The sequence below is a fragment of the Orcinus orca genome, chromosome 19 (assembly GCF_937001465.1).
Source record: "Orcinus orca chromosome 19, mOrcOrc1.1, whole genome shotgun sequence".
Classification (NCBI taxonomy): Eukaryota; Metazoa; Chordata; class Mammalia; order Artiodactyla; family Delphinidae; genus Orcinus; species Orcinus orca.
The window spans coordinates 49,189,657-49,205,518 of record NC_064577.1 but is presented as its reverse complement, the minus strand read 5'-3'; the positions used below and the strand labels follow the sequence as shown (position 1 = coordinate 49,205,518).

At 38.8% G+C, this 15,862-nt stretch overlaps 1 protein-coding gene across 13 annotated transcripts in view; it reads right to left on the bottom strand.

Annotated features, from left to right (window-relative positions):
* BCAS3 (BCAS3 microtubule associated cell migration factor) overlaps window positions 1-15,862 on the bottom strand; it is a 575,920-nt gene that overhangs the window by 359,854 nt on the left and 200,204 nt on the right. For all 13 annotated transcript variants that reach the window (XR_007473338.1, XM_049701671.1, XM_033431625.2 and 10 more), the window contains exon 15: window positions 5,122-5,386. Coding sequence is in view for 12 of the 13 variants with exons in the window: in XM_049701671.1 (XP_049557628.1) it covers window positions 5,122-5,386 (265 nt within the window). In the remaining variant the exon portion in view is untranslated. The remainder of the gene's footprint in view (window positions 1-5,121; window positions 5,387-15,862) is intronic.

Below are 15,862 nucleotides of genomic sequence, written 5' to 3'. Positions count from 1 at the left end.
AAAGGGAATTTAAGAACTGCAGTACTGCTAAACTGTCTATAATCTCCTCTCTGAGATGCCTTCTCTTAGCATCTTACGGAGATGCTAAGATGGAAAAATATGAAGAAAGCTGTGAAAACAATAATGCTGAGAGAAAATAATATATTTTGACAATATTACTCTTCAACTGTTTGATCTTTTACAAATGACAAATCCTTAACTGACTGGCACTTTGCACCCTTCAGCAAAAATATATTGAAAGGTATTCATTCAGTCATTCAATATCCGTTTTGTTCCCTTAGACAAGGGCAGAGATGACCTTAATTTCTGTGCACAGTATGCCCAAAGCCTAGCACAGAACCTGGTATGTGGTATGCTTATTAGAGAAGGAAGAAGAGGAAGAAAAAAGGAACTCAAAAGAATGCTCTCTGAAGATGTATAAAGACTATAAATTCTTCCAAATTTTTCTACTAATACAGCTGGTTCTCTGGCCAACCTAGCTGCCCAATGTGCACACTAAATCTCGCTCCATAAACTGTATGGTGAAATTCAAGTTAAGAAAAATATTTAACACAAAAAGCAAGGCCCTCAAAGAACCTATACTACCATTTAGTTATATGACAAAACAGTCACACCTAAGAATGTAAGTAATTATTTCTGAAGTAAAATTTCTTGCAAATGGCTGAAAACATGAATATCTCATAGCTTTCTAAACTTTTTTTTAAATTTTAAATACTTTTTTATGATTTTTATTTTTAAAAATATTTATTTATTTATTATTTATTTCTTTTGTCTGCACCGGGTCTTAGTTGCGGCACACGGCATCTATGTTACGGCCATGGTATCTTTGTCGTGGCATGCATACTCTTAGTTGCGTCATCCAAACTCTTAGTTACAGCGTGCATGCAGGATCTAGTTCCCCGATCAGGGATCGAACCCAGGCCCCCTGCAATGGGAGCGTGAAGTCTTACCCGCTGGACCACCAGGGAAGTCCCAATACTTTTTTAAATGACAGTTTTCACCCAGGACTTATTTCAACCTCAAAGATCATGGATCACTAGTTAAATATACATGAATAATAACTGTTCTTATAAAAATAATAGGGCCAGGGACTTCCCTGGTGGCGCAGTGGTTAAGAATCCACCTATCGGGCTTCCCTGGTGGCACAGTGGTTGAGAGTCTGCCTGCCGATGCAGGGGACGCGGGTTCGTGCCCCGGTCCGGGAAGATCCCACATGCCGTGGAGTGGCTAGGCCCGTGAGCCGTGGCTGCTGGGCCTGCACGTCCGGAGCCTGTGCTCCACAACGGGAGAGGCCACAACAGTGAGAGGCCCGCGTACTGCAAAAAAAAGAAAGAAAAAAAAGAATCCACCTACCAATGCAGGGGACACGGGTTTGATCCCTGGTCTGGGAAGATCTCACATGCCACAGAGCAACTAAGCCCGTTTACCACAACTACTAAGCCTGCACTCTAGAGCCCGTGAGCCACAACTACTGAGCCCGTGTACCACAACTACTGAAGCCTGTACACCTAGAACCCATGCTCCGCAACAAGAGAAGCCATCGCAATGAGAAGCCTGCACACTGCAACAAGGAGTAGCCTCCACTTGCCGTAACTAGAGAAAGCCCACAAGCAGCAACAAAGACCCAACGCAGCCAAAAACAAATAAATTAATTAATAAAAAAAAAATACTTCTAAATAAATAAATAAATAATAGGGCCAGGGACTTCCCTGGTGGTCCAATAGTTAAGAATCTGTCTTCCAATGCAGGGGATGCGGGTTTGATCCCTGTTCAGGGAACTAAGATCCCACACGCTGGGGGGCAACTAAGCCCATGTGACACAACTAGAGAGCCCACGCGCCACAACTAGACAGCCTGCGTGCCGCAACTAGAAAGCCTGCACACAGCAACTACAGAGCCAATGTGCTCTGGAGCCTGTGCGCCACAATGAAAGATCCTGAATGCTGCAACTAAGACTCAATGCAGCCAAACACAAATAAAAATAAATATTAAAAAAATTATAATAGGGCCAAAGCACAAAATATCATCTAAGCAGAAAACAAAGGTCCCAAACTGTTTTGAGTTGCAGAATTTCTCCCCAGGATTCTATTTACCAATATATTTTTTCAGTCTATCTTAAAACTTCCTCCAGAAAAAATACATATGTTGAATTGATTAGGTATTACAAAAGGATGTGTGTTCAAGCAGAAGCATTTTAGCTTCTTTAACTTCTTAGGGATATAGCCAGAAGAACTGCAAAGATGTACTCAAACAAGTACTTGTACACACATGTTCATAACAGCACTATCCACAAAATCAAAAGGTGGAAACAACTCAAATATCCATCAACGGATGAATGGATAAAAAACTGTGGTACATACATATAATGGAATATTATTCAACCATAAAAAGTAATGAAGTACTGACACATACTACAATGTGGCTATACTTTTAAAACATTATGCTATGCGAAAGAAGCCAGAAACAAAAGGTCACATATTTTATGACTGCAGTTATATGAAATACCCATAACAGGTATAGATTGAGATGGAAAGCAGACTGGTGGTTGCTACAGGCTTGGGGACAGAGGGGTGGGGAGGAACTGCTTAAAGAATATGCAGTTTGGGGGATTTCCCTGGCGGTCCAGCAGTTAAGACTCCTCCCTTCCAATGCAGGGGACACGGACTAGATCGCTGGTTGGGGAACTAAGAGCCCACAGGCCATGCTGTGCAGCCCCCAAAAAAGAAAAAGAATATGCAGTTTTCATCTGGGGTGAAGACAATATATTTGGAACTAGACAGAAGCGGTAGTTGCATAATATTGTGATGTAATAAATCCCACTGAATTGTTAACATCTAAATGGTTAATTTTATGTCATATGAATGTCAAATCAATTAAATAAGGGTTGTTTTCTGTAGGAACCATAATCTCGCTACCCCCTATACTTAAAAATCTAAATTGGTCATCTGTCAAGGAGAAACTGCAATGCTCCAAAAAACAAAGTGTCATCTAATGTCAATGAATATCTTCTCTCATTCTGGTGGGTACAACCATTCTGGTATTATCAAGGCCAAGATTCACATACGTTGTTATCCAGCACTTCAATTCAAAAATAAAACAAAGTGAGAGAGTGGCATGGACATATATACACTACCAAATACAAAACCAATAGCTAGTGGGAAGCAGCCGCGTAGCACAGGGAGATCAGCTCGGTGCTTTGTGACCACCTAGAGGGGTGGGATAGGGAGGGTGGGAGGGAGACGCAAGAAGGAGGAGATATGGGGATATATGTAGATGTATAGCTGATTCACTTTGTTATACAGCAGAAACTAACACACCACTGTAAAGCAATTATACTCCAATAAAGATGTTAAAAAACAAAAAAATGACAAAAATAAGCACACATCTGCACTAAGAAACAAGGACAAAAATTTTCATCTCTTCATTATACATAATAGCTCCACATCAGAAACCACCCAAATATACATCAACAGTAGGAGAAAGGATAAATAAGTAAAAATATATTTGTACAATGGAATTTGTAAGAGCAATGGAAATAAATGAATTAAACCTACATAAAAATACATGAATTAATCTCACAAACATGTTAAAGAAGTTGAATATATACACACTCTGTTTTTAAAAAAAAGTGAACAGTTCACTTTTTTAAAAAGTAAGGAAGCAATTACCCTAAAAGTCAGAATCACAGCTTGCTTTTATGGAAAAGGGGCACAAAAATGGAGTTCTAGTAATGTTTCCTTTATTGGCTGGAGTGATGGTTACACAACTATTTGCTCTAGATAAAATACTGACTAATACGTGGGTTTTTTAGAAATCCCCCAAAGATGTATTGGGTTGGCCAAAAAGTTTGTTCAGATTTTTCCATAACATCTTACGAAAACCCAAATAAACTTTTTGGCCAACCCAGTATTTTAAAATAAAATGCAAATGCTGCTCTAAAATACATACGACTCAAGATTATTCCTCTCCAACAATAAATATTTCTTAATGAACTACAGCACTGATTCTGGTTAAAGCCAGAGTTTTCTGGAAAAGATCTATAGATATGAGATTCGATCTCCAAATTTATGAAAATAGTCTTGAACATCATATTCCATACATATGACATCAAGTAATTCTTATATACTGAAAAAGTTAGGGAGTTAGCTGAGGGTGGCAAGTGAGCTGAAGAGATCTGGTTCTTCCCCTGGGGCCAAGGAGAGTGGTGTGGCCTCTGCTAGGGTGGGGGAAGGGGGCAGTCATTGGGGAAGAAGGAGAGAACTTATCAAAAAATGGAAGGCAGAATTCCCAGCACAACGGGAATGTTGAAGCCTGGGGACTGCTGTTTCCATATTCGCTCACTCACACACTCCTCCATCCATCCATCCATCCATCCATCCGTTCATTCATTCAACAGATCTCCATTTACTCTGTGCCTGGCAGGCACTGTAATAAGTTCTGTTCATACAGAATGGGCATTTAATAGAACTAATAGCCTGGTGGCAGAGACATATTTAAAACATAATCACACAAATAAATATTTAATTTAAAGTTGAAAAAAAAAGTTAGGGAGTTAATGTAGCATGGTAATGGTCACCATCACTATATTAACTTCAATTTATTAAATGATTTAATAAATTAAGAATGTTCCCGGGCTTCCCTGGTGGCGCAGTGGTTAATGACAATGCACGAGACATGGGTTCGATCCCTGTTCCGGGAAGATCCCACATGCCGCGAAGCAACTATGCCCGTGCACCAGAACTACTGAGCCTGTGATCTAGAGCCCGTGAGCCACAACTACTGAGCCCGCACAACACAACTACTGAAGCTCGCGCACCTAGAGCCTGTGCTCTGCAACAAGAGAGGCCACCGCAATGAGAAGCCTGTGCACCACAACGAAGAGAAGCCCCCACTCGCCGCAACTAGAGAAAGCCCAGGCGCAGCAATGAAGACCCAACGCAGCCAAAAATAAACAAAATAAATAAATTTTAAAAAAAAAGAAGGTCCCCAAATGAGCCCAAGATCTTATCTTCCTATGAATGAATTAGAAAAATGGGCTAATTTTATTCCAGATCTCGAAAATGAAAGATAAAGGGAAGAAGAACTGTTGGGAATAGTGGAGAGAGAGAAAACTGGGTTTACCGTGCAGAGGAGATCCAGAAGGGCTGCTGGATAGACCTGGAACAGGGCTACAGCGACCTCCTTGCTTAGACGTCAGTTCCTGTTCAATCTCTTCCAGCCCAGCACTCTTCTGGAAACGGCTCATACGATTTACCACTCGTGGTGACATATGTGTTCGAACACAAGGCTGGCCACCATAAGGGTTGATTGGGAAAACGTGGGAAGTCCCCCGGAGTGTACTGACCACAACCCAGCGACAGTCATGGCTGAAGCATATGTCTTGTACCTAGAAATGAAACAAGGAAAAACAAAAAAAAGATTGAAACTATTTGGATTTACCTAAGAACATCACAAACATATTACTAAATATGAACAGAAATGCCTGCCTGGGGACTTCCCTGGTGGCGCAGTGGTTAAGAATCTGCCAAAAAAGACCCAAAGCAGCCAAAACCAACCAAATAAATAATAATAAATAATATAATTAATTAATTAATGATTTTTAAAAAAGCAATGCCTGCCTGGTTACCAAATTTACCTAACACCAGATTATATTTTCAAAATGTTTCTTCTAAAGATCAGATTCATGGTGAATACTGATCAAAACTCCACATAAGGGATTTGATAAGATTTACAAGAGGGAATTCTGTCCCTTGCTGTATACAGTGCCAAGTCAGAAAATAGGACCTAGGTGGTTTCACCCTATAGAGCTATATTTAAAAAAAAAAAAAAAAAGATATATGGATAATGTTCATTTCTTTAAAGGAATTTACCTTCCAAAAAAGCATAGAAGAGTAAAAATTAAAACATACATTATACAAAGCAGGTGAAGTTATTAATCCAATCATTCACTCAACGAATACTCACTGGGTACCCTGCTAATAAACACTAGGAACAAAGAGGTGGGTAAGAAATCATCCTTGGGGGCTTCCCTGGTGGCGCAGTGGTTGAGAGTCCGCCTGCCGATGCAGGGGACACGGGTTCGTGCCCCGGTCCGGGAAGATCCCACATGCCGCGGAGCGGCTGGGCCCGTGAGCCATGGCTGCTGAGCCTGCGCGTCCGGAGCCTGTGCTCCGCAACAGGGGAGGCCACAACAGTGAGAGGCCCGTGTACAGCAAAAAAAAAAAAAAAAAAAAAAAACAAAGAAATCATCCTTGGGCTCACAGCCTACCAGGAAGAAAAGACATAAGAAATTTGCAAAAATATAACATAGAAAAATGAAATAACTGTCTTACATTTGAGGCACAGTGGTAACAAAAAGGAAGGAAAATATGAAATCTGCTTCTGAGAGGTGAAAAGGAGATGTTCAAGAAGGTAGAGGGTTAGGAGTGGCACCAAAAACACATGATCTGAATAGCTCTGGGTTCTGGAACTGAGTTTTGAAGTAAGATATACTTACAAAGAAAGGAGCGATGGACATTCTAATTTAGATATATGCACATATTCTACTTTTGATATAGATGCATAGACATAAGATGGAAATGATGAGCAAGTAGTTCAGTATGTCAGAAACAACATGAGAGTGAGCAAAAGCCAGCGCAAGAGGTGTCTGGATTTTATTTAAGAAATAAGGAGTCAAGATTTCAATTCTGGAAGGATGATTGTGGGAGTGAATGCAGGGGAATGGATTTGCAGTGGAGATGAGGGTAACTGAAGGAAAGTTAAGTAGAAGTTTCTTCAACAGACACAGATATAGGACCCTAAAGAGAGGTGGGAAGAGAAAATGTCTCAAAAACACCCAAATGACAATCCAAATGTCCATCAACAGATGAATGGAGAAAAAAGATGTGGCATGTATATATACACAACAGAATATTTCAGCCATGAGAAAATGGATATCCTCCTAACTGTGACAGCATGGATGGACCTTGATCACATAATGCTAAACGTGGTAAGTCAGACAGAGAAATAACTTTACAGTATCACTTATATGTGAAATCTAAGAAAAGCAAACCTGTAAAAAACAAAGTAAAATATGGTGGTTACCAGGGGATGTGAGGCGGGGATAAGACTGACAGTGTTTAAGAGTACAAAATTATAACGAGTAGTAAATAAGCCATAGAGATCTAATGCACAGTATACTGATATAGACAATAATATTGTACAGTTATATAATGTGATAAATATGGGTACAATGGCAATCACATTGCAATGTATAAATGTATCAAAGTAACAAGTTGTACACCTTAAATTTACACAATGTTACATGTTAAACTTATTCAATTTAAAAAAAAACCACTCTGATAACAATGAAAAAAAAAAGAAAAAACTTACGTATTTGCAGTGGTTGGCAAACACTACAGGCCATACGGTCTCGCTCAGCTATTTCCCTGCCTTTCCAGTGACAAAGTAGCCATAGAAAATATATGTAAATCAATGAATGCAGCTATGTTTGTAGAAAAAAATTTTACAGAAAAACTGGCCACAAACTTGATCTAGGTAAAGTTAGTCACCAAATTGTATGACATTTATCAGGTACTGAAATACAGAAGTCCCAGTATTTTCAAATTAGCAAACTGAATTTATTACTTTCATCTTGATATCAATCTAATGATGACAACTTGAACAAAAATGTCTCTGTAGGGCTTCCCTGGTGGCGCAGTGGTTGAGAGTCCGCCTGCCGATGCAGAGGACACGGGTTCGTGTCCCGGTCTGGGAAGATCCCACATGCCGCGGAGCGACTAGGCCCGTGAGCCACGGCCACTGAGCCTGCGCATCCGGAGCCTGTGCTCCGCAACGGGAGAGGCCACAACAGTGAAAGGCCCGCGTACCGCAAAGAAAAAAAAAAAGTCTGTTTACTTTTATACTTAAAAAAGACAGCTAAGGGCTTCCCTGGTGGTGCAGTGGTTGGGAGTCCGCCTGCCGATGCAGGGGGCGCAGGTTCGTGCCCCTGTCCGGGAAGATCCCACAGGCCGTGGAGCGGCTAGGCCCGTGATCCATGGCCGCTGAGCCTGCACGTCCGGAGCCTGTGCTCCGCAACGGGAGAGGCCACAACAGTGAGAGGCCGGCGTACCGCAAAAAATAAATAAATAAATAACCCAGACAAAAAAGTATAGCAAAATAAAGATAAGATGTTTGTGAATAGGATTTAAAACTTGTGAGTAAAACTCCTCAAGCAGTCAAAGAAGCCGATTTTCAGTGTATTAAATCTTCAAATAAGCCTAAATTCTGCTTAAAATCTTGAGTAATACTTCAGAAATATTCTACAAGCAAAAGCTATAAGTATTCATCAAAGTACAAGAGCCTGGAATCTTTGAAATAAAAAAGAAATTTTAGTCTTACATCAAAACAGGATATTTCATTGCTAGACAACTGACAGACCAAAATTATCAATACATGGATAAACCCCCAACTGAGCCCCATGCCTGCCCATTTCAATTACTGTGACACATCCAAATGACACATTAATGTTATAATTAAAGAATCTCCTGATTCTTTACACTGAGAAATTCAACTCCCAGCAATTCTAGAATTACGAATAAAAAGTCATTCCTCAAGTGCTTTACCTCTCTACTTCACTTACACTAACTTTCAGCTAAACGACTTACAGAAAAGCAGGAGAAAAGGAAGGGGTAGGACAAAGAAAAGTGTAAACAGCAGAAGCAAGAGAAAAGAAACACAGTACCAGACAAATTTAATATTATAGTATCAAATGCATTAACACAAGCCAGAATCAAACATCTAAAGAAAACTATCTTTAGGCTTACTGAGTAACTTATGTTCCATCCACAGCGGAACTAAACCATGTCATCTAAAACCTTTTTCCAAAACACTTATAATCAAGATGACTTCCTGGTCTGTCAATGAAAAGAAGTTTCCTAATTTCATTTTAAGAATACTTCTGATATGAGGTGGTACTAACAAACAGTATCAAGGCAAGAAGACAGAATTCTACCTAAAAGCTTACTTAGAAAACTGCTATTAGAGAAGTAATTCTGCTCTGTGACCTTAAAGACACATCAGGATACATAAACGAGCAGAGAAGAGTTGCTAAAGACATCAGCTGTCAAGAAACTAGAGAAAGTTTAATCCTTTAAATAACATTACGAAGGATAACAAGTTGCCTATCCACAAAATGCAAAATGATACAACTGTTCCTGTTATCAAACAAGTTGGGTGGTTTTTCATACATTATTAAAAATAAGAAAGACTGGGAACCCTCATTAGGACACTCATTATTATCAATTTGGAGCTTTTAAATAAGCAAATGTCAGAATTCTTAACTAATGAGATATAAATAAGAAATACAGAGTGCTTAATTAAATGTTTTGCAAATTTCTATTCGGTTATATAATTTATTGCTCTTTAAATGTATTATTTGGCATATTTATAACATCTCACACTTGCTTCTTATTGTAATGATGTAAAATTTGGCTATGAGAAACCAATTAGGCCTGTAGAAAGCTGAAGTATTTGTTCCTTAAAACATACTGCAGCTATATGTCAGTAATTCTAGTTTATACAAGTATTTTTTTCAGCAATCTAAATCAATTTCATTGATTTACTCATCCAAACAATATTTGGGGCAACCAAAATCTAATATAGCAGACATATATATGGCATAATTACGTCCAACATTTTATCAAAACAACCAACCAAAAAAAAAAAAAACCTCGAGTGTATATTTCATTCACAGAACAGGCTGAATTCAAATTACATATAAAACAAGAGTAATTGAGCACTAGAATTAAGTGTTACTACATTTAAGCATCTAAGATACAGAAATGAGCATCGCACAAGGCTCCAAATTTATGCCGCAAATTTACCCCCAATCCCAATTAACTAATAATAGCAATTTTAAAATTCACTGTTATTTTAACATACTAAAATCTAAAGCAGAGATTCTCTAACTTTTAGTAGACTAAGAAGCACCTAGATTATTTGTAGGAAATACAGATCCTTTGGTCCCACCTTCAGAATTACGATTCAGGAGGTGTTGGGAGGTCTTGGGGGAGACGTGACCAAGAAATCTGCAGTTTTAGAACTCAGATAACGACTCTGATACTGGCCTGAAGTCTTTAATATGGAGCTAGAAAAAAAAATAAACTTACCAGAAATAGCAGTCCCCCAGCCCCACACCAAACCTTAGAAATTACATAAAAGATACTCTTTTTTAAAAATGAAGTAATGGCAATGATTTCCTAGGGTGTGAGTGGGGCAGAAGACTGACTGAAAAGGGCAGGAGGAAACTTTCTGAGATAATGAAAATGTTCTATACCTTGATTTGTGGTTGTACAGATGTAACTAGTGGATGGCAAATAGAACACCCAGCCTCCAACCTTCACTCCCTCACCTGCCACCACTACAGATACTTCCTATGTGCTTCCCAAAGCCTCTCTTACAGCAGGTGTTGAAAAGTATCCACTTTCTTGACAAAAGGAATTAACATCACTGAAGCTGTCCTTACGCCTTGAATTCACCTTACTGCTTTGAATTCAGAAATGATGCCCACTGGAGTGGCAATTATAAAGCGATCACAAGAAAAAGAACAAAAAAAGTCACTGAGACACTGTACCAAAACTGGCAGCAGCCTTCTTGTGAAGTGAGAAAAATAAACCCTGGGTTGTTTTTTTTTTAAACCATTGTTTTTGGTTCTGTAGGCAAATACATGCCTAATGATTCAATTACTAATTCCCTTTCCAACTCTCTTTTAAAAAGAAAGAAAACCCGAAAGCAGAGAGTACTTGGATAAAAAGTCTCAAATCCCAGAGTACTATTCTTTCACAAGCCTGTAAGAATGGCAATTAAAACCGTAAAGACAAGTCCCATATCACAAAAACTAACTAGCCAAGGTCCTAGCCTTCAGATGAGGTTATGTTAATGGCAATAAGTTTGCTTGAGAATAAGATGCTTAGAATGGAGATGTGGTAAAGACAGATAATCCACACACACCCTCTATCTCATCTGTCTACTCCCTCCCCATATCAATTCTTCAGATTCATTTATTTATCCAATAATGCATTCATGGGAACCCTATTACATGTTTTGCACTCTTCTAGTTGCTAGAAATTTGAAAATGAGCTATCAAATAAACAGCATGCTGAACTCTTGGGCATCTATGCCAGAGAAATGAAAACTATGCTCACGTAACATGCTCATAATATCCCCAAACTGTAAATAGTCTGGGTGGATGTTTAAACAAACTGTAAAAGTTAGGTTACTTATAAAAGGGTAACATGAGGGAACTGTCCAGTATCTTGACAGCAGTGGTGGATACACAAACTGACACGTGATTAAATTATAAACACCTAAACACACACACATACACAAACACACACACACAAGCACATCTGGTAAAATCTGAAAAAATCAGTGCATTGCGCCCATGTCAATATGCTGGTTGCCATATACTCTAGTTTTTCAAAATGTTACCATTGGGATAAACTGGGTAAAGTGTACATGGGATCTCTTAGTACAATTTCTTAAAAGTGCCTATGAACCTATGATTATTTCAATAAAAATCTAAAAGTACAATTTCTTACAAGTGCCTATGAACCTATAATTATTTCAATAAAAATCTAAACAACAAAAAAAGCGAATGTGACACTTTGTAAACACCACAGAGACAGCAGTGCTAGTGCAGCCGGCTCCTGCTGCAGCCTGAACTTGAGTGGAGACAAGGATGATGGGTGGCCCAAAATGCCAAGGAGTGCAGTGTGAACCGTGGCAGTGGGGGCAGAAAGGGGCTGTGATGCCTGGACACTCGCTGGAAGCCGGTGAGCAGCACCACTGCTCATCGGGAAATAACTGGCACCAACACTTGGCCAAGTGAGGAAAAACGGCTAACGCTCCTGGCTGCCCCCATAGTATCTACAGACTAGCCTCCCCTGCCACCAGGACAGGGGATAATGAGATCCCCTGGCAGCCGTCACTGGAAAAACTGGCATGTGCACCTTAAACACATTCGTCCATGTTCTTGTGTAGGGGGAAACAGCCCATGCCCTCGTAGGAGGAAAAATACCCTGGAACGAAGTGTAAGCACAGTTCACAGTAGGGAAGAGGAGCTAAGATGACCTTGCAGGTGTACTATTGTTGTCGTTTATGTTGATAAATGTATAACTAGTATTAATGGCTTAATTGATTGTACTTACATGGTTTTAAGTCAGGGGGTATCCTCTGCCATGCAGATCGAGGTGACAATGCGACAAGCCCACAACAGCTCACCTACTAGGCTTCCAGTTCCTTCCCATGTTATGTAATAGAAACAACAGAATCCCAGTAGGAAAAAGTTGAGGTAGAGACTTAATGGCTGCTGAAGTTCACAGCGGTGTTATCCCAGTACAACATCGCCACCTGCCTGATCCAGCAACCAAGTACGCTCCCTTTTTTTAGTTGGCAGCTACTAACCTGCTACCAGGTTCTTGTAACTGAACTGACCCATGGAGGCTGTGTGATTTTCCAGACCCACACTGGGATGAGTCAACTCAAATCTGATGATGAGCACGGTGGGAAGGGCCCGACAGGGCTTGCTAGTCAAGTGGGAATGGTATATTCCAGAATATGTTCCAGAATGGCCCTAGGAGCACCTTGTTTTTACCACTACTTTATCACCCACTCTACTGCTTGAAGCAATGCCACTGGTTCTATAAGCCCCTGAATCACAGAGTTTCCTTTAAATGCCTGATCGATGGTTTGGCTAAAATAAAAAGTGATGGTGTCCGCTGGCCCAGGGCAGCTGCACAGCACCAACAAAAACTGTGGATGGACAAATCTAAGTACCAGTCAACACAGCAGGATAAAGGAAAGCTGTCACCTCTACTTTGAGGGGTCACTATAACTGTGGACCAATCATGCCCATTCATTAATGTATTATCTATGGATGTTTTTGCACTACAATGACAGAGGTAATACATGTAGAATACAGAGTTATTTTACAATCTGGCCTTTTAAAGAAAACTCCTACTCCAAAGGACTAGAACTGTTATATTTATACCGAAACTTGTCATCTGCCGATGGCCTTGCCAATGGTCTGTTTGCCATGAAGTAGACTACATACTGGCAGATTGCAGATGTCCCTGTTGTAGGGCCATGAGCTGTGCAAGCAAATCATGGCTGGTAACTGAAGAATCTGGGTCACTAATGCCCAAGGTAAGAATCCACCCACTGATGAGAATGACTGGAATCAAGCCACTGATCAGGCCTGCTTTTTGCCCTGCCTTGTACAGTGATTTCCATCTAAATCCATCAATTATAAATCTTTGCCCCATCTATTATCCATTGTTTCATATCACTCAAAGTATACACGATGTCATAATTTAAAAGCATAAATATACTACAGGTGCTGGGGTTAGTTGCTGAACTTATCTATTAGGACAACATAGTTGACAGGATTGCTCAGATATTTGCCCTTTTTTCCTTATTTGTTCTATCAAATGTTGAGAAAGTGTTATTAAACTCAGTTTTAGGTGCATAGACATTGAAATCCTCCTGATAATTTGACTCGAACATTATGAAATAGCTCTGGTAACAGTCTTTGTCTTAACCTCTATTTTACTTGATATTAATATAGTCAAATCTTTAATATTCTTATGTTTATTATTTGCATGACATACCTTTTAACATGCTTTTACTACCATCATATTAAAGATTCAAAGAAAATCTTTAATAGATAACTTGTTCCTTTAGTTTGAAGTTCTTTAGATTGGAATATATTAAAATTTAATATAATTATTTATATGATTCAACTTTGATGTACCATTTAATGTTGTTTTCTGTTTATCCCCTCTGTTTCTTGTGCCTCTGCTCCTCCCTTTCTGCCTACTTTTGAATTAATTGAACATTTTTTAGAATTCCATTTTATATGAAGTTTTGTCTTTTTAGGTGTAGCACATTGAACCTTGAAATAGTAATAGTTCCTTGCTCCCACAAAGCACCAATGGTCCATTATGCTACAGTTATATGCATTACATGTATACAATATAAACCTGAGAAAATGTTAAAATTTCTTACATATAAAAATTATTTTAACATTAAATTTAAAATTTTAACATTCCTACATATTTTAAATGAATTAAAAGAAAGAGAAAAAATGCTCTCTAATAAGAAATTGATCATTTCTCACATACTTCATTACTTCCAAGATATCTAAGTTTGCTCTGGTATCATTTCCCTGTGCATGATTTCTAGTGTGGATGTGCAAGGTTTATTGCTCACTCCTTCATTCTTAAATGATACTTTTGCTGGATGGAGAATTTTTGATTACCAGTACTTTTTTCTCTCAGTCCTGTAAACATGTTATTCCACTGCCTTCTGACTTCCATAGTTTCTGATGAGAAGTCAACAGTTTGTTCAAATGTTATTTCTCTGTAGGTAATGTGTTATTTTCCGCTGGCTACTTTCAAGATTTGCTTTGGTTTGCAGAAAGTTTACTATGACATTTTTGTTAAACTTGTGTTTTGTCATATTCAATATTTTTTTTCAATAAATTTGGAAAGTTTTCCATCTTTATTTCTTCTTTTTTTTTTTTTTTTCTGCCTCATTCTCTCTGTATCCTCTCCTTCTACACAGATTGAGAGGAATTTTACTCCAGGATGGATCATACGCAGAGTCTCAACCATACCTGATTTGTATGATTTTGATGAGGAGATCTGAACTTTGGAGCTGATGATATTTTAAAGAAATTTTAGAGTTAGAGGAGATGTTGTAATGTGCTGAGATCTTCAGGGATGTTTGTATGGAGTAAATACATTTTACACATGAAGTAATCCTGAATTTGAAGGGTCAGAGGGTGGACTGTAGTGAGGCAAAGAGTGGCTCTAAAAAAGACACATCCAGATCCTAATCCCTGGAACCTACATACAGTACATTATAGACCCAAAGAGTGACTATTACATTATATGACAAAATATGTGATTGATTTCTAGATCTGGAGAAGTTATCCTGGATTATCAGTGTTGACATTAAAAGGAATCACAGGTACCCTTATAAGATACAAGGAGGAAAAGACAAAGAGAAGAGGAGGAGGAAATGAGACCATAGAGGCAGATACTGGAGTGACGCAGCCAAAAGGCAAGAAATGCTGAGGGTCACCAGAAGCTGGAAAAGGCAAAGAACAGATCTTTGTTAGAATTCTAGAGGGAGTGCAGCCTCACCAGCACCTTGATTTTGGACCTTTGCCTTCCAGGACTGTGAAAAAATAAATTTCTGTTATTTTAAGGCAATTTGGTTTTGTTCTGTTATTTTAAGGTAATTTGTTATGACTACCACAGGAAAGAAATGTGGAGTAAATTTGTATATCGTCCAGAACAATGTGAATTTAATGTTGTGGACTGCCTGTAACTGAGGTTGCTGGGTGGAATGGCAAGCTTATGTTAAGATTTTCATAAACTGCCAAACTATTTTCCAGAGTGGCAGCACCATTGTACATTCCCAACAGCACTGTGCGGAAGATCGAGTTCCTCCACTCATTGACTTTTTGAGAGTTCCTTAAAATGTGTTGTAGATACCAGACAACTTGTATCTAATCCAAAGGGTTCCTCCTATGTTTTCTTCTAAAAGCTTTATAATTGTAGATTTTATATTTAAATGTGATCCAATTTGAGTTTATTTTTATATATGGGATGAGATATGGATTAACACTTTTTTTTTTTTGGCACATCAATACCCAGACAGTCTATTACCATTGTTGACTAACTTGTCTCCACTTTGCACCTTTGTCAAAAATCAATTGTACATATGTATGGAAATGTTCCTGAATGTTATTTAGCTTTAATAAGTCTTATTATCAGGTAGTGGTAACCCTCCAACTTTGTCTTTCTTTTTCAAT